General features: G+C 47.7%; 1 protein-coding gene across 1 annotated transcript in view; it reads left to right on the top strand.

The window, feature by feature from the left end:
- PRKCA (protein kinase C alpha) overlaps positions 1-22,748 on the top strand; it is a 364,235-nt gene that overhangs the window by 138,663 nt on the left and 202,824 nt on the right. Inside the window, exon 3 of the mRNA XM_079904472.1 lies at positions 13,223-13,305. Within this exon, the coding sequence (XP_079760598.1) occupies positions 13,223-13,305 (83 nt within the window). The remainder of the gene's footprint in view (positions 1-13,222; positions 13,306-22,748) is intronic.

Raw genomic sequence — 22,748 nt, forward strand, 5'->3', positions numbered from 1 at the left:
CATGACCCAAAGTGGTGTGTTCTTGGTTGATATGAAGCACGTTCCTTTCCATCAGTGCTGGAGTTTTCCTGTGCCCCCTGCCTGCCCCATAGTGTACGTGAGGTGGCCGAAGCCTGTCTTCATGATTTCACGTAGATGTAACTGCAGACTCCGTCACTCACCTGGGGGGAAGTGTCCCTTGGCCTTTTGTCTTTTTTCAGCCCCCCAGCAGTATGATTTCTACCACGAGTCTTCTGTGCACTTGAGGCCTGGATCAGAGCCTTCTGTAGGCTTCGCACACTGGGAAGGCTTGGCTTTGCCTACTTCCTGATCTTGAAATCGCCTATTTGTGACTCTGTTTTCCAAACTAGACTCAAAGCTCTTGGGGAGACCTGAGCCTTATCGATCTTTCCCATCATCAGGGCCCAGCGCCCCACGTGGGATGTAGCTTTTGCTCAGTAAATCTTTGTTGACCAGAATTTAACTAAACTGAATGCTTCTTGTCTGCTGCCTCTGTTTCTTTACTGCCTGCTTTCCTGCTACCCACTGTATTTTAAATTTTAATTAAAAATAAATGTTTATAGAAGTATAGTTCATTTACAGTGTTGTGTTGGTTTCTGGTATACAGCACAGTGATTCAGTTATAAATATATATATATATATATATATGTAATACTCTTTTTCTTAGTTTTCATTAAGGCTTATCACAGGGTATTGAATGTAGTTCCCTGTGCTCTACAGTAGGACCGTGCTGTTTATCCATTCTCTATATGATAGTTTGCATCTGTTAACCCCACACTCCCAATCCACCCCTCCTCCCACACCCTTGGCAACCACCAGCCTGCCCTCTATGTGACTCTGTTTCTGTTTCGTAGATAAGTTCATTTGTGTCATATTTCAGATTTCACATGAGTGATATCATATTAACCCCTATATTCGATATCTCTTTTTACCACCACCCAAACCAGGACCTGTGTGTGACAATGAACTTCCAGTCCCTGATCTGATAGACTTGCCTCAGTCAGCTTCTTCCCGATTCTTTGTGAGAGTGACGCTGTTGAAAACTTCCTTTTTGAAACGCTCCCGCCTTGCAGATTTCAGGGCTTCAGGCTCTGTTTGCTTCTCTCCGAGGCCAGTCTCTGCTCTTCCACTGATTCTTCTTCTTGCCATCTAGCAAGAAGTTCATTTCTTTCTCGATATTGTTTTCAGGATTTTCACCATCTCTTCTCAGAAGAGGTGAGAGACACCTCTTCCTTTACATGTTGTTTTTCTTAACTGGACCCTGTGCTCCTTAAGGGCAGACACCGTCCTTGAACCTTCCTGCCTGGGGAGGATGCTGCTGGTTTCCAGCATCTCTTGTAGGCAGATGTCTGCAAAGAATTGTGCTTCATTAAACCCCAAGTCCTCCCGTGCCTTCCTGGCTTTTTACTGGCCACTTCACGGGTATTTGTGGAAGGAGTGGCCAAATGGGCGAACATGCAGCTTTAGTTTGAAAGATTGATATAGATTATGAAATTTACAAACACCAGAGAGAGAGACACGGTTCTTGGCTTTACCCCAACCTTCAGCTCGTAACCAAGTGGCTTGTTTCCTGAACAAATATGTGCTGAAGATGTTGACTCTTCACGAGGCTGCTAGGATATCAGAGCTTTCACTTAAGGATGAAATTGTAGCCTAGCATTAAACAAGAGAAGAATCGAGGTGGGGAGAGTCATGACCTCATTACCCACCTGCCCAGCTTCCTGCCCCGCCCAGAAGAAAAGCTTCCAGAGGGCACAGTTTGGAAACTACTGCGGTAGAGTCTGAACTCTCCTCTGATGATGTTATTCTCAGATACTCGGTGATGTTTACCGCCTTCTAAGAAGGTGAATGCTAGAGTTACTTCCCTGAGCTCCTCGACCCTTGAGGATGCCAAGTGCTTGTTTTCTGGGTGGTTTAATACTTGTGTGGGAACGTGTGTTATATCACCACTAAAGACTGAGCAAGTACTTGACATAATCAGCAAGTGTTCTACAGACAGGATCGTTGTTACAGTTTTGATTGCAAATACTAGCTAATGTATAAAGCAGGACATGGGGGAAAAAGCCGATGATTTCAGTTTGGGACTTCCGATGACACTTCTGTATTAAACCCTTTAAGGGTTCTGACTTTATTAAACTCATGAGCAAATGAGTCTGAACAAATTCCCCCAATATTTTTGAATTACACCATTTCCATTTCACCAGCAATTTAGGTTTGAAGTAACTTTTTTTTTTAAACTGACAGTCACCCATAATCTTTGTGGGCCCTTATTTTTCCCTGTGGAAGTGTGAACAGAACCCTAATTCCCGAGTTTGTTAATTGCTCACTGCTGCTTTGGACTTAAAGCTGTCCTCAGTGTTCACCGGTGATGCAGGTATATTTTATAGACACAGATGTGCTGTTCCACGGAGCTGTTACAGCCTGCTCTTGTTCATCTCCCTTAGGTGAAATCTGAAGTTGTTTTTTTTTTTTTTAATACATAAAGGCATACATTTATTTATTTATTTATTTTTGGCCGCGTTGTGTCTTCGTTGCTGTGCGGGCTTTCTCTAGTTGAAGCGAGCGGGGGCTACTCTTCCTTGCAGTGTGTGGGCTTCTCATTGTGGTGGCTTCTCTTGTTGCGGAGCATGGGCTCTAGGCAGGCGGGCTTCAGTAGTTGTGGCTCACGGGCTCTAGAGCGCAGGCTCAGTAGTTGTGGCGCACGGGCTTAGTTGCTCCGCGGCATGTGGGATCTTCCCAGACCAGGGATCGAACGTGTGTTCCCTGCGTTGGCAGGTGGATCTTTAACCACTGTGCCACCAGGGAAGTCCCTGAAGTTGATTTTTGTACGAAGCTTTACCTGGACACTGTAGACGTAACCTTCTCTTAGTAACTTGGGTTCCATTTGAGAAGCACAGTGTTGCTGTTTTCTTAAACACACACGTACCCATCTGAATACAATTTTCATTTATTGAATTATTTACTTTCTAGATACTGCCTTGGTTTATATGTGTGTATATGTAAGTTTTCTAGGGCTGCCATAACAAAGTACCACAAACTGGGGGGCTTAAACAGAAGTTCTGGAGGCTGGAAGTCCACAATCAAGGCATCGGCAGGGTTGGTTCTCTCTGCGGCTGAGAGGGGGAATCTGTTCCATGACCCTCCCCTGGTCTGAGGGTTTGCTGGCGATCAGGTGCTTCTTGGCTTGTGGAAGCATCACCTGACTTCCGCCTTCATCTTCCCAGGACATCCTTCCTGGGTGCCTGAACTTCCCCTTTCTATAAGGACACAAGTCATATTGGATTGGGGCTCACCCTACGTCAGCATGATCTTAACTAACTATATCTGCAACAACCCTATTTCCAAATAATTTCATGTTCTGGGGATTGGGGCTTCAGCATGAATTGTGGGGTATAGGAGGACACAGTTCAAGCCATGACAGTATGGCTAATGCCTGAAATGAGGAGATGACAGACATTGTCATTTGGCAATTCTGGGTAAGAGAGATGGGTAGAAATGACAATAAATTCCACTGAGTGTGCTTCAGAGACTTGAAAGGCAACTGTTGCAAGATCGTAAATTCTGTCCTATGGAATTGTCTGATTATCCTTGACATAGTAGGTATAAAAGAAACTTCGTTTACACGTCTCTGCTCCGGTTTCTCTGATTAACTCTTCGTCAATATAGTGACATAATTTCTTCAGGGCCTTTGACCAACAGAGGGAGAAAAAGACCTTGACCACATTTAACTTGTGTTTTAGCCTTTTATCATGTATGTTTCCAAGTATCTGCAAAAGTAGAGGGAATGAAGACCGTATGCCCATCTCACAGCTTCGGTAATTGTTGGCTTTCGCCAATCTTGTTTCATTTATCCTTTTTTTTTTTTCTTTCTGGAGGCTGTTAAAGGAAATTGAAGACATCCTATTTTTTAAAGGTAAATGAAGGAGGTTACAATTTGTGACATTAAAATTAAGAAAGAGAAAGGTAAAACTGCTCCATAATATAAAATATACCCTGGTTTCTGCATTATAACTGAAGTAGAAAAAAAAAAAATGGGAGGTAAAGGGAGGAGGAGGGACAGAGAAGGTGTGAGAGACACCTCTTCCTTTACATGTTGTTTTTCTTAACTAGACCCCGTGTTCCTTAAGGGCAGACACCGTCCTTGAACCTTCCTGCCTGGGGAGTGGGGCTGGACGGGAGGTGCTTGATAAACATGTGCTGAGTAATTGAATAAGAGGGAAGTTCCCCCAAAGCCTTGCGCAGACCCACTGAGAAAAACACATATTTGGCTATAGAGCCAGAGGAAAGGAGAGATCCCCCAGTTACTTTCCCTGACATTCAGTCCCAGTGCAGCATTTTCACAGCCCTAGCGAGAGATAGGTTTCTCTCTGCTGCGTGCTGTGCCCCAGGCGAGATGGGATTAGTTAGAAGCTAGAGGTTTCGTCTACACTGTAGGAGATCATTCTTCATTTGCACTGAGAATTGAAGCATGATTCCTAAGTGTATTTACCACCTTCCATCCTCCCAGGATTCTGGAGCTGCAGCTTCTTTTGCCCGCCATTCTTGGAAAGATTCGGGGTGCTCTTAGAACAAGTGGCATGCATTTTGCTGAAAGAGTACAGTCTCGGGTTCCTTACAGCAGGTAGACCTGTGCTTTTGTAAGTGAGTTACGTCAATGCAGAGGAGACAAGTCCTGTTCTGCTAAAATAAGGGGGTTCTAGACTGGTCTGTGGTTCTAGAGCCCAGTTCAACCTTACCTCCTTGCAAGTCCCTCACAAACCCCAGTTGAAGTCATTCCAGACTAAGAAATAAAAGACTTAAAAATACTGCAGTGAGAGCGAACCCCAGTGTTAACTATGGACTTCGGGTGGTGATATGTCAATGTAGGGTCGTCCGTTGAAACGAATGCCCCATTCTGGTGGAGGACGTTGACAACAGAGACAGCTGTATGTGTGTGGGGACAGGGGGTCTGCATGGGAAAGCCCTGTTCCTTCCACTCAATTTTACTATGAACCTAAAACTCTTAAAAAAAAACCGTTAAAAAGTGTTGTAGAGAGAAGTCTGGTATTACGGACTTGATAAACCCTTGTGTAGAACGTGTGCAGTGTTTAAGCATCAAAACAAGGAAATCTGAAGGGCATCCTGGGTTGTGGGTGTTCAGATAGGGGCTCTTGTTGCCAGGGTAGGAAGGCTTTATGCCCTTAAGAAGTTACAAGGAAAGTTGGATTTCTAGATGATGTTAAAGTCGGCACAAAAGCACTGCAGATTTGAGCTTAACCATCAAACCTTAGGGTTTCGCTTCAAACACTGTTGCATGATTTGTCCCCTACTTTAAGGGAGGCTCTTGGTTCCATAACGCAGATCAGCCTTTATACTACAGTTAAGGTAGTCAGATTTTATCACTGTATGTTGATAGTTGGCATCAGAAAAGGCCATTCCATCTCAGTTCTGAGTTGAATATGGGAAGAAGTTGAAATAAGGAAAGGAAGGAAGACCGGCTGTCAGCTCCCTGTCGGCATGTGCACGGCTGTCGTCTACATTCTTCCGTGACGCTGGGGCTGTGATGGGCCAGTAACCATCAAAGCTTAGCTTTATTCTGCGGCTGCAGAGGGAGCTTCTCTTCTGGAGACTCCTGTAGAAACTCCTTTCTTCCTTCAGCCCCTCCAGGCCCCCCGCGCTCTCTCCTCTCATACCACCACCTCCTTTCCATGCCACCTGCAGAGGTGGGTGTCCACAGGACCGCCCCTTCCTGGAGCCCTCACTCACTGCCTTGCCTTCAGCTGTCAGCCAAGTGATGCCTCTCAGACTGTCGTCTGCGGTCGTCAGCTGTCCTTTGACCCCCAGCTCTGAAGTTCTCTTGCTGCCTGACACTGTATCTTGGTGACCCCCCAGGACGTCATGTGCAACTTGTCGAAAGCCGAGGCCCCTGTTTAAACAACGGCACAGGGAGAAGTCTCTCCTCCTTCAGCTCGCGTAATTCCCGTGAACAGCGGGCCCAGGCTGCGGGTCCCCAGGATTCTTTCCTGCCTCTTGGTCTCCTCCGTTCACTTCCACCACCTGCCGGTTCTCCCTTTGTCATTCAGGCTCCTTTAGCTGCAGGTGCAGGCAGCTCGGGTCCAGCTGGCGTTAGCCATATAAAGCGTGTAAGACACGCGCTTCTGTATCCAGTGTATTAAATTAGATGGGCTGTATGAAGGTACAGGTGTCTATGAAGGAAGTGAAAATGTTAAAGGGTGTTCGACGGATCACGGACCTGGAGGGCGAGTGCCACACCGACACTGAGATCTGGTCTCTGTCTGTCTCTTCCCCCTTGGTCTTCTCTGCTCTTTTCACCTCAGGGCTCTCGTCTTGGCTGTAGCATGGCAACACTCTTGGCCTAGATCCTCTGGCTAAGGGGGAGCCACCTCTGGCTCCCCTTCCTTCACACCTCGGGTTCAGTTCCTCAGCTCTTTCTTCAAAGTACATCTCAGTTCCAGCCAGGGAGGAATGCAAATGAGGAAGCATCCGTGGGACGTGGTGACGTTAGCGAGAAAGTTGAGAGGACGTTAAAGGTGATTCTTCTGGGGAGGGGCAGAAGGGGGCTGCCTGGTCAGAAATAGGAATATTAGGGGTTTTGACAGGGTCTGTTTGGGAGAACGTGCACAAAGGCATAGGGGCAGCATCAGCGTGCCGGCTGAAGAATGGCATTCCTTACACTATGTGATAAAGCACATTGATTTGATTTGTTTTCATACAACTTTAATGTGTATCACACGAGAAGACTGTTTTCATTTTTACAAATCTGAAACCAATACTTTTCTTTTAACGTGCAAATATAATATAAGCTCAGTTTTTCGTTGCTTTTCCTACAAAGCCGAAAGCAGCTCACTCGCCTTAGAGAGTTTCATTTCACTGCGTTCCGACGTGACGTTACCTTCCATTAATCCCTTCCAGCTAAGCAAAATTTAATTAAAACCATCTCACATGACGACAGCCATTTATGTATTTAAAAAAAGGAACTCGCAGAAGCTCAGCTACCCATCTTCTGCTGTGAATGAAGTCAAACTATTAAATTTAGTAGGTTCCTTTTTTGAATTCAGGATTCGTTACATAATGGCTTTTACCCCATTAGTTTTGGACAACAGCGTTTTTATGCATCTGTTCCATGTTACCTGACTGTGAACTGAATTTGAAATGATATGGTCTCAAGACTTGGAGGTGAAAGGGAATTATTGTTTAAAAAGAAATGGAAAATGACACATCAGTATGTATTTTTTCCCCACGATGGGCATGGCGATCTTTGTGAAGTGTGAGCAGGGATGATCCCATTTTGCGTGTAATGAAGTGACAAAGTGTCTCAAGGATTTGGTAGGAAAGCCGGGCTCACAGGGTGAAGGTCCTCGTTTCCATCGCTGGTACTGATGCTGACTGTTCGCATGTGAGATGTGAGAGTCAAAGGAGCGCATCTCTGATCCTACACGATTGTGAGTCCTTGGCCCTGAGACTCAGTTTTCCCTGTGTCCCCAGTGTGATCTGGCATGGACTGTGTGTAGAATCTTATGAAATGGAAGTAAATACTGCCTTGGTTTTAGAGCTGTGACTCCCCTGTGAACACAAGACAATCATAAATTCACATAAGCAGGACTCTACAGCTGTGCCCCTTGTTTATAGCTTCATAAACGTCAGTCACTCTGGTTTGACGCATTACTTAAATTATATCGTGGTAGACTATACAGAACGTAAAATTTACCATTTTAACCGTTTTTTTGTACAGTTCAGTGGCGTTTAGTATAGGCACAAGGTTATACAATCATCACCACTTACCATTTCCAAAATCCTTTATCATTCCAAACAAACTACCCACCCACACCCCGCACAACCTCCGTTCTACTTTACGTCTCTACGAGTTCTAGGGATCTCATACGAGTGGAATCATACGGTATTTGTTCTTTTGCGACTGACCTGTTGCACTCTGCATAATGTTTTCCAGGTTCACCCACGTTGTAGCAGGTGTCAGAATTTCCGTTTTAAGGCTGAATGATGTTACGTTGTATATAGAGCACATTTTGTTGATCCGTCCACCTCTTGATGGACATCAAGGTGGTTTCCACATTTCACTACCGCAGTAAGTCTGTTATGAACACCAGGGCACAAATCTCTGCTTGAGATCTGCTTCCAGTTCTTTTGGTTTTACACCCAAAAGTGGAATTGTTGGATGGTAGGGTAGTTCTATGTTTAATTTCTTGAGCAATAGCTGTACTGTTGTCCACAGGGACTGTACCATTTTACATTCTTACCAGCAGTGGACAAAGGTTCCAGTTTCGTCTCATCCTCACCGTCACCTGGTGCTTTGTTTTCTTCTTTCTTTTAATAATAGCCTTCCTAGTAGGTATGAAGTAGTGACTAATCACCTTTTCTGTGTGTGATCGTGTTGGTGGCAGTTTTAAGGAGGAATTTGCATTGATGAGCAGGAAGCACTGAGTGCAGCTGATTCCTTGTTATGTGGCATCAGTTCACCATCTGCTTTTTTTCTTTTTAAGTAGAGCTCTGTGCGTGAATGGAGGATGGAAGGCGTCCCTGGGCTTCGCATTTGCCCACGATCACTCTAGGAAACATTGTCCAGTGTCACGGACTCCCAGTGGCCCATCTGTGTGACGACGACGTTTGACACAGAGACAGAGCACTCAGGTCCACCCCGTGTGTGTGATGGGCCAAGACTCGTTAGAGCTGAGCCCGCTCTTAGCAAATTCGTGGGTGGGGGAACAGAGTCAGAAGGGGGTGTTGTTTTTCTGAGTGGATTTCAGCCCACCCTCTACTGGTTTCTGTTCTCTTGAAACTAACAATCGTGATTGAGAACCGCTGTGAACATCAACAGGTCAGCGTCATCACACACACCTCTATTTTTTTTGGGGGGGGGGATTTTTTACGAATTCTCGAGCCAAACATAGGTGACTTATTCTGTATCTGAAACACACTTTTGACAGATGGCGAAAACTCGCCTAATTTCCATTCATTTTACTTCCATAAGTAAGATGAGCGTGCAGTGTGGGTCAGGAGAGTGGGTATTCTCAGTTTTAGAGCCAGGCAGCATTGAGAATCGCTGTCTGTCCAGGCCTGTGGCCTGGATTACTTCTTGTCCTCCGTGTCGTTCGCTTAGTGTCGCGTGTCATCCGTCACTGCCAGCCAGCAGGAGTGCATCACAGAGCATTAGAGGGAAAGCCATTTTATGCTTAGAAAATAATTGAATGAAGGTTTACTTTGCGGCTTCAAGCTGCAGGATAGCTTCGTGTTTTCAAACCTCTCATTTGGTTATATAAGCAGAGGTGACCCAAAGTCTTTGAAAATGAAACCCCATTCAGAGTCGTATAGGCCAGCGTGGGCTTGCTTCAGCAAAGGCTCCTTGAGGGGCCAGGGGTCCAGCTCCAGGACACAGACCATGGGGTAGGATGCTGCCAGGCCCTGTGTCTCTACTTCTTCCTCCTTTGCCTGCCAAGGTCAAGCACATATGTATGGCAAGCGTCCTGTGTGATCCCCGACCCTCCACGCTCCCCATTCCCTTGCCCCGCAGAACGTGGTGAGCTGCAGACTTTCAGAATTCCGAGTAATAAAGGATAGAAACAATAGCACCTAATTGTTAGCCCAAGGAAGTCTGTGCTGACCTGGTGAACCCAGGGCATTCTCTTGTTCTATTCAGTGCTTTCCTCAATCTTCAACTGCACTAGCAAGACGTCGCAAATGTTGGTGTTTTGTTGTCTTACAAAGTAAGAATGACCCACCTTAGTTTAGAACCTGAAGCCAGAGGTGCAGGCCAGCTGTCAGGGATGTCGGAGTGTCTGGCCCTTGCTCCGTGTCCTGGGCAGCCGTTCCAGGCAGTGCTGCTTCCGCCTGGAGTCCGCTCCAGCCCAGCTCCTCTTCCTGGCCGCCCAGTCTCCCCGCAGCTGGGCTGGAGTGAGCCGAGAGGGTGTCTGGCGCTCCCTGTCCTTAATCAGCCCCCATCCCCGGCCTGGGTGCTGGCGTGATCTTTTTCATTAAGTCTGAATCTTGAGTCGTGGAACAGGCCTTGCAGGGTCTTCATCCCCTGGTAACTCTCCTGGGGGAGCCGCTCTCTGGACCCTTCTCCCCCCTCTCCCGTTGGGGGAGTGAGTACAGGCACCTTAGATGTAAGGTGGGGCGAGAGGGGCCGCTGAGGCAGGTTGGGAAGAAGTGATTTTGGAGTGGCTGGGGGTTTTTGCTGCCCTTTCGGAGTATATCGTGCAGTGAGGGTGTGGTTCTCTTCAGGATAAAATTGGACATGCGATTTAAGGTGTACAATCAATACACGGCCAGCTGGAGAGATGTAATTGCACTGACAGGTAAATGGGGATTGAAAGGACAGGTGCAAACACCGAACTAGCCAAAGGGATCTGATAAAGATGGATTTTCTTAAGTGTCCACCTGAATGACATGGACAAAAAAGAGACGAAAGGCTCGAATGTTTGAGTGATTAAGTAGGGAATCAGAACGCGCCTTTTCCCTTCAAAACAGCGTATCCATAATAAACTGTGATGAGGAAGTAGGGCTCCCGTGGCCCTCTCCCTTTAGTGATTTATCGTCCTAATCCCAGTGAGTGAAAGCGGACTCTGTCTGGGGAGAGCAAGCGGATGGGATTAATCTGAGCCGTCCGCCGCTTTACTATCCATCCTTAGGGAGCGGCGCGATGGGGATGCTTCAGCAATGCCGTGAAAGCCCGCGGCTCTGCAGGCTGTTAGGAGTGAAGTGCTGCCCTTTGCGGTGTCTGGGCCCTGCCCGGGCAGCCAGGGGCTCTTTCCTCGGGCCCCAGTGGTGCCCAGTGGACAGCAGCCCGAGAGAGCCCCTTCCTCAGGTTATCTCTGCTTCTGAAAGGATGCTCCTGTGAGGTCTTGAGTGTTCACCTTCCTGTGGACGGTTCCCTCGCTTGTCCAATTCTGCCTGCTCATGCCGAGCGTGAAGTATTTTTATAAAAGATATACTTTTACAGTGACCTTGTATTATGACCACCTTAAAATAAAGCTGTTTAAAGAGAAAACAGCCATCCTTTATCCTGCTTCCCTGACGTGGTTCACCCCCATCTTCATCCTCCAGGTTTCATATGTACACACCCGCATAGACACACACACATATATTTATGTGTATATATTTATTAAATATACTTAAAAGTATGTTTTTATGGACCCATTTTCCTGGCACCCACGTGCAGAATCTTGGCATCGCCTTCAGCATCTTTTGCTCTCCTGTCCGCCAGTGGACGTGGTAGAGGGAAAGGGCTGTGGGGTCCAGCAAACCTTAGAGTCCTCACTCCATTACATGGGGGAGGGGGACTGCACCTAAGACCCTTTTCTGTCTGCCCCGTTCATCTGTCCTCTGCCACCATCTCTTCTGTCTGCAGACACTGTGCACTTGTAACATGCTAGACGGCAGAGATCAGTACAGCGTTTTCCCTTCCATAAAATGTAGACGTCAGAGCATATTAAGTAGTGTTATGAGGACTCAGTGAGATCATGCAGGTGAAATGACCCATCGGAGTGACACAGAACAGGAGGCTCGACAAATGGTGTCTGTGGTCAGCTGGCAGGTCCCACCAGTTCTTCGATTTCCCTGACGTCTCTTACGGCCACCTCTTACAGACTGAACAGTGCTGGGTGATCACTGTCATCCGCAGACTATACAGTGGGCTTCCGCGGGCCCTTACGGCCTGATCTGTCCAGGGTATTCTTGCCTCAGCACCACTGGCCCTTCAGAAGCCCCGCTTTTGTCTGTTTATCTGGCTCACACCTTTCGGGGCCGCCCGTGTCCCTCACAAATCTCCTGAATGTCTTACTGGCCCCTAAGTGCGCCCTTAGTTTTAGGGTCTTGGCTCTGGGCAAACCTGCCAGCCTCTCCCACCCTCTCCTGGGCCTGACCCTCTTCAGCTGGCTTTATCTACTGACACATGTGCAGGAAGGTGCACTGCTGGTGTCACTTGTGGGAGTAGCCGAGAGCTGGGAACCTGGGAATTTCCAGCCTGCCTTCACTAAAGACTAAGGACTCACCCAGTATTTCTGAGGGAGTATTGTTTTTTAGCGTGCTGTTCAGCAAAGAACAACAGAGTAGTGGGTTATGCCCTTTGGAGCTGAACCGGAAGCTTTTAAGGAAGGGTGACCTCGGTCACTTATTGTTTTTGTATCCTCCATGTTATACTTTTCATAAAAATCTTAGGTTACTTACTAATTTCTGTAACTAATGATTCAGTTACTGATTCATCTTCGGGAATACTTAACAAACCATGCTGAGTTTGGGAAACGCTTTGTGTCGTGGATTTGGTAGATTTGCGGTCCCCTCCCAGCTAGTGCTGAGCAGGCATATACAAGAGGGGTGTGAGGTTGCACCCTAGCTTTTCTTCACTTCAGAGGGCTGTTTTCTGTAGGTTGGGTTTGTGTCTTCAGGAGTTCTTGACGTTCAGAACTCTTCTAAGGAAGTGCTGCACCCACAGTTGGGGATATACACGTATTATTTATAATAAATTATTCTCTTACTAATAGGGTCTAGTGTTTATCAGTGTTTACACACCTCTGTGTTGGTGGAGGAGGGTGCACAGTAATTTACGTGTTGCTTCCTGGTTTATACCTCGGCAGAACTGTCTTACAATCCCTAGCCCTTCCCCTCAACTTTAGAGAAGAGGAACTAAGGTGCAGGTCTCCCGGGGCCCTGTCCGTGCTGGCATCTTGTGGTTCTGTTATGTAGCAGTCCAGTCAGTACCAAATGTGGGGACTTCCCTGGTGGCGCAGTGATTAAGAATCCGCCTGCCAATGCGGGGGACACGGGTTCTAGCCCTGGTCCGGGAAGATCCCACATGCCGCAGAGCAACTAAGCCCGCAAGCCACAACTACTGAAGCCCGCACGCCACAACTGCTGAGCCTGTGAGCCACAACTGCTGAAGCCCACACGCCTGTAGCCCCGTGCTCCACAATGAGAAGCCCACACACCACGACGAAGAGTAGCCCCTGCTCACTGCAACTAGAGAAAGCCCGCGTGCAGCAACGAAGACCCAACACAGCCAAAAATAAATAATAAATAAATTTATTAGAAAAACCCCAAAAACCAAATGTGGCTGAGTCTTGAATGAAATGCCTTCTGATTACTGTTGATGAGATTCTTTCTGTAGTGAAATTAACTTGACTTATGACAGCATGTAGCCCTGTTTGGAAAACAAAGCTTTGTATATTCAGTCTAGACTTCACTAATTTTACTTTTCTTCTCTCTCCACCAGTTTGCTGTTTTGTGGTTCACAAGAGGTGCCATGAATTTGTTACTTTCTCTTGTCCGGGTGCAGATAAAGGACCCGACACTGATGTAAGTAGCCTGGAAACGACTGTTTTATGTTGATGAGGGTGTTTCCGAGTTTGACGTTCTTAACGGCTGAGCTGCTCCTGTCCTGGCAAACACTGTTAGTGGGAGGACTTACCAGTTCGTTTCATACGACTTTGGCTTTTACTAATGAATAGATTTACAGTCCTTTTGAACCCTGGCAGGACCATCCCAGGCTCAGAGGAGAATCTCCTGTTAACCTTGTTGGTACTCTTCCGCTCTGGGCGGCACATAGCTAACCCTACCGGATTTATAGTGGGAGCTTTCCCAAACACAAGGCAGTTTATTCTGGAAAATGTTGACACATTTTACAGTGAACATAAATCGCCCTTCAGTTTATTTGTAAGGTCGATTAGCTAGTAGGGCTCTCATGCCTTTGGCCGATGTAACAAACTGTCCCTACTTGGTTTCATGGGATCCTTGCTGCCTTTCATTAGGTATTATAAATGCTCCTGGTGACTTGAATAATTCAGCGTCTGTTTCCCTGAACAGATGATCTCTCAAACTGCCCACATGTGAATACCTCATCTCTCTGATTTGTGACCTGACTCTGCCTGTCTCTGCTGAGTCTCTCCGTTGCATCCCTTGTTGGCTGAAAAGCGGGGTCGGCAGAGCAGAGTGGGAGTTTGGGGGCGGGGAAAGCACCAGTGCCTAAAATACAACCAGTGGAGGGGAACTTGAGCTGTTACATGGAAAGTCATGTTTTTAACTGAGAAAAAAAATTGCAGGGTAGGCCCGGGAGAGTAGGCATTTCTGGATGGCGTGTGCTGCGCCCCTTTGGCCACTAATACTGAAATGATTTGCTCCAAGTGATTCCTACCTTTGTTCTCATTGTTCTCATTGTTCTGGGTGGTTTTTTTGGTTTTTTGGGTTTTGTTTTTTTAAGGCATTCCCAGTGGATCGTCTTGCCTTGAGGGAGATTACAGAGGTAGAAGAAAAGAAGTTAGAGGCCAGGAGAGAGCTCTGAGGAGCCCCATCCTGCAGATCGGGTGGGAGAGGAAGGAAGGGGGCCGGGAGAGGCCAGCAGGTGAGAGGCCAAGTTCACGATTCCCGAAAGGGCCTGTCGGCCAGCTCTGATCGCATCTGTGATCTTACTCTGAATCCTCTGTTGGCTCCTGATATTCCGCGTAGATGGTAACACACACCCAGATTCACACAGGACAGACTTGCTCACCTCGGGGAGCCTTGGTGGATGCCTGTTTATGCCTGTTAACTATCTTCAGCAGCTCCTTTCCCGCTCAGAATTTTTTTTTTAAACATCTTTATTGGACTATAATTGCTTTACAATGGTGTATTAGCTTCTGCTTTATAACAAAGTGAATCAGTTATACATATACATATGTTCCCATATCCCTTCCCTCTTGCGTCTCCCTCCCACCCTCCCTATCCCACCCCTCTAGGTGGTCACAAAGCACCGAGCTGATCTCCCTGTGCCACGCGGCTGCTTCCCACTAGCTATCTACCTTACGTTTGGTAGTGTATATATGTCCATGCCTCTCTCTCGCTTTGTCACAGCTTACCCTTCCCCCTCCCCATATCCTCAAGTCCATTCTCTAGTAGGTCTGTGTCTTTATTGCCGTCTTACCCCTAGGTTCTTCATGACCTTTATTTTTTTCTTAGATTCCATATATATGTGTTAGCATACGGTATTTGTTTTTCTCTTTCTGACTTACTTCACTCTGTGTGACAGACTCTAGGTCCATCCACCTCACTACAAATAGCTCAATTTCGTTTCTTTTTATGGCTGAGTAATACTCCATTGTATATATGTGCCACATCTTCTTTATCCATTCATCCGATGATGGACACTTAGGTTGCTTCCATGTCCTGGCTATTGTAAATAGAGCTGCAATGAACATTTTGGTACATGACTCTTTCTTTTTTTTTTTTTTTTTTTTTTTTTGCGGTACGCGGGCCTCTCACTGCTGTGGCCTCTCCCATTGTAGAGCACAGGCTCAGCGGCCATGGCTCACGGGCCCAGCCACTCCGCGGCATGTGGGATCTTCCCGGACCGGGGCACGAACCTGTGTCCCCTGCATCGGCAGGCGGACTCTCAACCACTGCGCCACCAGGGAAGCCCACACGACTCTTTCTGAATTATGGTTTTCTCAGGGTATGTGCCCAGTAGTGAGATTGCTGGGTCGTATGGTAGTTCTATTTGTAGTTTTTTAAGGAACCTCCATATTGTTCTCCATAGTGGCTGTATCAATTTACATTCCCACCAGCAGTGCAAGAGTGTTCCCTTTTCTCCACACCCTCTCCAGCATTTATTGTTTCTAGATTTTTTGATGATGGCCATTCTGACCGGTGTGAGATGATATCTCATTGTAGTTTTGATTTGCATTTCTCTAATGATTAATGATGTTGAGCATTCTTTCATGTGTTTGTTGGCAATCTGTATATCTTCTTTGGAGAAATGTCTATTTAGGTCTTCTGCTCATTGACTTTAGACTATACTACAAAGCTACAGTAATCAAGACAGTATGGTACTGGCACAAAAACAGAAATATAGATCAGTGGTACAGGATAGAAAGCCTAAAGATAAACCCACGCACATATGGTCACCTTATCTTTGATAAAGGAGGCAAGAATATACAGTGGAGAAAATACAGCCTCTTCAATAAGTGGTGCTGGGAAAACAGGACAGGTACATGTAAAAGTATGAGATTAGAACACTCTCTAACACCATACACAAAAATAAGATCAGAATGAATTAAAGACCTAAATGTAAGGCCAGAAACTATCAAACTCTTAGAGGAAAACATAGGCAGAACACTCTATGATGTAAATCACAGCAAGATCCTTTTTGACCCACCTCCTAGAGAAATGGAAATAAAAACAAAAATAAACAAATGGGACCTCATGAAACTTAAAAGCTTTTGCACAGCAAAGGAAACCATAAACAAGATGAAAAGACAACCCTCAGAATGGGAGAAAATATTTGCAAATGAAGTAACTGACAAAGGATTAATCTCCAAAATTTACAAGCAGCTCATGCAGCTCAATAACAAAAGAACAAACAACCGGCTCAGAATTTTATCCTGTTTTGGCTGATCGCTGTGGCCACCCTCCTCCCAGCCTGGGGCCAGGTGCAGAGCGTTAGCAAAGAGCGTTTTGCTGTGAAGCGTAACAGAAGGCGCCCCTGTGATCCGCCGAGTCCCCCGAGTTCTGCCCCTGCTCATCTTTGTGTGTGTTGACTTGCCTCACATTTTAATATATTCAAAATTTAAGTTACGAGATGAGCTTTTATTGAGTCTGAGAGAAAAAGAAGTGGGTGAGCTATTAAAAAGGTACAGAATAATGGGCCAGTCCTGCCTGTCTGATCAAAAAGGGTTGTGCATTCTTTTCCACGGGACACTTTTGCCTTTGGGTCCTTGGCATCCAGAGACTGTGATTGTGGCTTTCTGGAGCCAGGGTGTGCGATGTGACTTCCGTCTGTGTGTGGGACGGATTTACTTATTGAACAAACCTGCAAGCTTCCCAGACTGAACTCACCAGGAAAGTAGTTGGAAGAGCATGAAGGTATCAGGACATAAAGCTGAGCTGAGGATGGGGAATACATTTTAAAATCATGGGATTATAGAGCTGGAAGGGGTATTAGAGATTTTTCTAGGTTAACTTTATTTTTTAGATGTGGAGACTGAGGCATATTAAAGAAAGAAAATGAAACGAGCTGGGGCAGTGTCCTGATGCCCTGGAATACCTGGTAGGTTTGTGGCTGATTCTTTCCAGGGTGTCGGTTGTGAAGGGAAGGAGAGAGGGGTCCCTGGCCTGGGCCTGTGGTCAGCGGAGCACGTTGACAACCTGCTACGTGGTTTCATCATTGAAAGTTCTGTTCAGATGTTTAGAAGAGCGCTGATGGGGATGAAAAAGACCAGGTCAAAGGATGGAAGGATCAGGAACAGGGAAATCTAATTTAAAACTACCCCAAGCGTTTGTTCCCTGAAAATTAAAGAAATTCAAGCTTTTTTCAAACGCAGTGTCTGTGCACTGGGCTCAGCGGACCCCAGAGCATCCACGGGGGGGCGAAGGAAGCCACAAATCTTGTGAAATCCACAGAGACTGTACCTGCTTTGCCATCTTCAAGAGGAAAGGAACGGAAAATAATGAAAAATAACCTAGTGGTACCCGGATTACAGGAACCAGATGCGAAGGGAGATAAACATTCTTTTGCGGCTTCCCTGGTGGCGCAGTGGTTGGGAGTCCGCCTGCCGATGAAGGGGACACGGGTTCGTGCCCCGGTCCGGGAAGATCCCACATGCCGCGGATCACCTGGGCCTCTGAGCCATGGCCGCTGGGCCTGCGCGTCCGGAGCCTGTGCTCCGCAACGGGAGAGGCCACAGCAGTGAGAAGCCCACGTACCGCAAAAAAGGAAAAACAAACAAACAAAACATTCTTTTGAGCAGACATAGTCTTCACGTCTCAAGGAGCAGTCTGGTGGGAAGGATGCAGATGTGCAAGGAACCTTGAGAAGAGGCTTCTGGGTTCAGTGGAAGGACCCTCCCCCCCCACCCCCCCAAAACCCCTCAGGCCATTCTCCCAGCCTCCCCACCCCCTCTGGACAAGCAGTGTTCTCTGGCCAGAAATTCCCTCCCAGCATATCTACACACAAAAGCCATGATTTTTGAGACTTTAAGCGCAAGCCCGTGCACCCGAGGGGAAAAGAGGGAAGCCTTTCAAATACGCTGGCAAGAGGTTGGCTGGTTCGCTCGCTGATGCTGCGGGTCCCCAGAGCCCGGCCTCACAGCTGGGTGCGGGCATGCGGAGCCGCGGCCGGGCCCAGGACGAGCAGCGCACGCCTCACCTCACATCGCGAGGGCGCTTTGAGTTGGTGCAGAATTGCGGCCTGCAGGTGTGCACCCTCAGAATGCAGCTCGGGGCCGTGTCCAGCACCCCTGCCCTGCGTCCAGGATTTTGTGAGAGGGTCCGCGTTTAGAAATAGCTCTTCTCGCCCTCCCCGCGCCCAAATTGAGACTGGAGCCAGGCCACGGCAGGTGGAGGGGGGAGTGTCACCTCGTTTGGCTTGGGGGCAGCGAGCCCTGTGACTTCGTTCTTCCGAAGGGACCAGAGTGCCCTTCTTCCTTCCGCTGCCGCTGGCCACCTGCCTTGATGGTTGTCCCGTCCCTGCTCTGCCCGGGCTGCGGTGAGGCCGGCCGGGCTGGGTTTGAGGGGGCCGGCTTGTCCTCAGGCCCCTTCCCTGCACTTTTAAAATTTTCAGCTCGAAGACTTTGTCCTTCAGTCTGGAGCCCCTCCCTGTCCTTAGGACAACCTCTGTCCCTCGAGAATTGTGTCTCCTTGTGAATCCCCTCCTGCCAGAGGGAACACGAGGTACCTGGGTTTCCAGGGTGTGTGCACATGCTTCTGTGCGTGCGTATTAGCACTTTAAATCCTTGTTTTCCATACGTTGTTTTCTCTGCGCCTTCAGTGAGAAAAGCCACGAAGCGTCACTTTTAGAGAGAGACTCACACCAGTCTCAGTCCTGCTGTGAAAGACCATGTCCGGACTCACCCCGTCAATCTGTAAAAGGGTAGGGAGAGAAGAGTCTTACGTGATGTGTTTAAGATGACACAAGTGCTCAACAGCTCTTTAAACGTAATCCTTGGGAGGTTTGCCCTGTGTGCTGGGTATGTGGATATTGGAGAAGGTGGAGGGGGGTCTTTTGAAAGGCTTCAAGCCCTGGAGGTCATCAGCTTCCCGGAGTTGGGTCTGCATTTAGCGTAGTCTCCCTGCCTTTATTCACCTGACGCATCCTCACCGGCCGGTGCCCCTGGCCTGTCCGGGGAGAAACGATTCCTGAAGGGCTTTGCTCTTCTTGTATCTGAGCCGTCCAATTGAGTCGAATTCAGGGGATTTAAAAACAACCTCCGGGGTCATTACTGAAGCTTCCCGGGTTGGGGGGAGCCTCCTCCGTGCAGGTGGCATCGGGAGGTGGCTGCAGCCGCCTGCATGTTTGCAAGAGCACAAGTGAGGAGATGAACCAGCTTGTTACAGGGCAGGGAAGCCTGCTTCTGATCTGGGTGCCCCTTCACGTCTGTGAAGCCCGTGAAACCGAGCCATCTGAAGAAGCTGAGCGCATCGACCATAAATGACTGACTCGCAGCCAAAAATGGGACCCAGTGCACAGCTTGCCGCAGAGCCGGAGCAGCCTCCGGAGGGAGCTGGACCCCGTGGGCAGCCGTGTGTCCCGAGAACTGAGCTGCCTGCTTTGCCTTTTGACAGCCTGCGAATTCTCTTGTTCTCAAGTTCTTCTCAGTGTCGTAGAAACTGAGCAGAGGAAAAAAGACTGCTAAGTTGTTTAAATTTCAGCCTTTCCAAGCTGCATTTATAACAAAACTAGAAACATGTAAAATAAATCTAGAAATAAATTTACTTAGTGGATCTTCTGTTTTCTGCAAGTGGCTTTTACATGTAATAGGGAAATAGGACCATTGTGTGAGGAAAACCCTGTTATACCCCAGACATTTTTTACATTCCTGGACCAACAAAATGTGATTCGTAAAAGGTGCAGGCGCTAAAAAGTGGCATTTAAAATTCAGCAGAGGGACTTCCCAGGTGGCGCAGTGGTTAAGAATCCACCTGCCAATGCAGGGGACACGGGTTCGAGCCCTGGTCCAGGAAGATCCCACATGCTGCGGAGCAACGATGCCTGTGCGCCACAAGTACTGAGCCTGCGCTCTAGGGCCTGTGAGCCACAACTACTGAGCCCACACGCCACAACTACTGAAGCCTGTGTGCTCTAGGGCCCATGCTCCGCAACAAGAGAAGCCACTGCAACAAAGAGCAGCCCCTGCTCGCCGCAACCAGAGAAAGCCCCATGCGCAGCAATGGAGACCCAACACGGTGAAAAATTTTTAAGAAAAAAAGAAAAAGAAAAGAAAGTAAGGAGAAAGATTTCCCTCCCTTTCAAAAAAAATAAATGAATAAAATTCAGCAGAGTGAGGTAAAGAGAGTCTCAGAGAAGGAACTGGGAGCCCTGCCCTGCCGAGTCACCGAAAACCTTTCTAGGTCGTGGTTTTCTTACTCATCAATAGGGAGATTGAACTTGGTGATCTTTACAGTTGTCTTCAGCACTAAATAATATTCTGTCACCTAAATGTTTATCGAGGGCTTCAAGCTGTGAAGATAAAAAGGTGATGGACAGGTCCTGCCCTCCCAGTGCATCCTCTTTGGTGAAAAGGATGCAGATCCTCACGCTGTAAGGTTGCATGTGACGGCTGCCATCAGTGGGGGAAGAAACAAGCTCTTGTTGAGTTTGAGTGGAGGGGAGAGTGCATCTCATGGGAGAATAAGGGAAGGCTTCCTGAAGGTGGTGACATTTTAAAGATTTATTTCCATTTTTTCTTCAAAATGTTCTTTTAAAAACAAGTAGACCAGTATTTTTCTGTTTCTCCTGCTGGCTTAAGGGAGTTCATCCCTCACCAAATGCTGCTACTCAGTGGTGTGTAAACTCAGGTGACACATCCTTGCAAGGGGACCCGTTAAAAGAGCACAGGCCAGGGCTGCCCTGGTGGCGCAGTGGTTGAGAGTTTGCCTGCCGATGCAGGGGACGCGGGTTCGTGCCCCGGTCCGGGAAGATCCCACGTGCCGCGGAGCGGCCGGGCCCGTGAGCCATGGCCGCTGAGCCTGCGCGTCCGGAGCCTGTGCTCCGCAACGGGAGAGGCCACAACAGTGAGAGGCCCGTGTACAGCAAAAAAAAAAATAATAAAAATAAAAAAATAAAAGAGCACAGGCCAGAGAGACCCGCCATGTTCTGCAGATCCTGGTGAGATCCCCCCAGGTGAACCTCTGAGTGGAAGCCTCGCTGGTCCTGAAACCCCGCTCTGCACTCCTCACGTGCCATGCTGCCACGGGAAACCTGGAAAAGAAGTTATTTCGGGGACGCAAACCCAACCCCAAGCTCCCGTGCTAATTCTGTGCTTCCGTGGGTGGGTTATTTTAGGTACCAGATTCACAGTCACAGAAGTGTTTCCTACAAGGGAAGGGACTCCGGCTACTTTTGCACCAAATTAGTTTAGCTGAGAATTAAAAATAGCCTCCAACACTTGCATCCCCACCTGCAGTTCTGATGCGCTCCGGGGGCCGCGGAGGGTGGGGCGTCCGTCCTCTTGATGCGCCAGTGAGAAGAGGGGGTGTGTGTGGTGTGAAAATAGAGAAGGTGCCCTGTGCGGGAACCAGGGGGCCAGGACCTGTTCTTGAGAGGGTCACCCCGGGGGCTTTTCAGCTTAATCCAATGGCTGAAGTTGCCACTGCGCGAATGTCTTTGGAACTCTGTGCTCAGAATGGCACATATGGCCAGCAGCTCATTCTTTTCAGAATCTCTCCTCTTGCCTGTCCCCCCGTCAGCCTTTGAGAGTGTGGTGTGATTGTTTAGGGGAAGCAGCCAAAAGCCCAGTGGAGCCAGCTCTGAAAAAGGGGTGTGGTTAAGGTGGGTGGTACCATTTTTGGTCAGAAAGGGGGTGAGATGATAAGGTAGACAGTGATTTTCTTGGGAAAATTATAAACTGTCTCTGACATCAGACTTGAAAAGCGACGTTTGTGCCTGAAGCATGGGAAAGCACGTAGGAATCGTTGCGTAGCTTCTCACGGACACTTTTAGTTAATACCCATATTCTAGAAAACTGTTGTCTACCTCGACGGTCATGCCTACACAGTGCATTCTTCATGGGGCCGTCCTCTGTCATTTCCCTTGGAAACCAACAGCCCGGTGCAGAGCCTGGCACAGAATGGGTGCACAAAGAATACTTATTGAACCAGAGAATGAGTGGATGAAGGTCTGATAACCTAATTTGGTCACCAGTTGTATTTACATGATCTTGAAATACTTGGCTAGTTTTAGCTACGCGTGAGATTGTTACTGACCTTGCCCAGAGCTTAGGAATGGATGTTTCATCAGCGTTATTATGTCACCTTGCAGGGTGGAAGCCACGCCTGATGGGCTTTCCTTCTCTTTACAGTAGTCATTTCAAACCATGGTCTCAGCTATTTGGAGGTGAGTTTAAGAAATGGTGGATTTGGACAATAGCTTTTGACTGACTGGGGTCAGAAATTGGTGTGAAGGCTTCCTTATTTTTTCTGACCCGTACCAAGTGACTTAGTAATATCAGTTCATGATGTACAAACAACCAGATTAACCCGTGCCTGAGAACGGGAGTTGGGGCCACTGTGGCTCAGATCATTGGCAGCTCAGAGCTAGAAGTTCTGCTCCACAATCATGGCATCTTGGTGATGGTACCTGGTGTGTACTTAGTGTCTCTATGTCTGGTGCTTTTTCTGCTCTTATTTGTAATCGTTAAATGGTCCTTGAGCGTTTATTTCATGCCAGGTGCTATGAGATGCAAAAGTTAAAAAAAACCCATGGTCTTTGTCTTCAAGTAGCTCATCCTTAGTGGGAAGTCATACCTATGAATCAACCTGCTTATTTATTCAGA

The sequence above is a fragment of the Stenella coeruleoalba genome, assembly GCF_951394435.1.
Source record: "Stenella coeruleoalba genome assembly, chromosome: 19".
Classification (NCBI taxonomy): domain Eukaryota; kingdom Metazoa; phylum Chordata; class Mammalia; order Artiodactyla; family Delphinidae; genus Stenella; species Stenella coeruleoalba.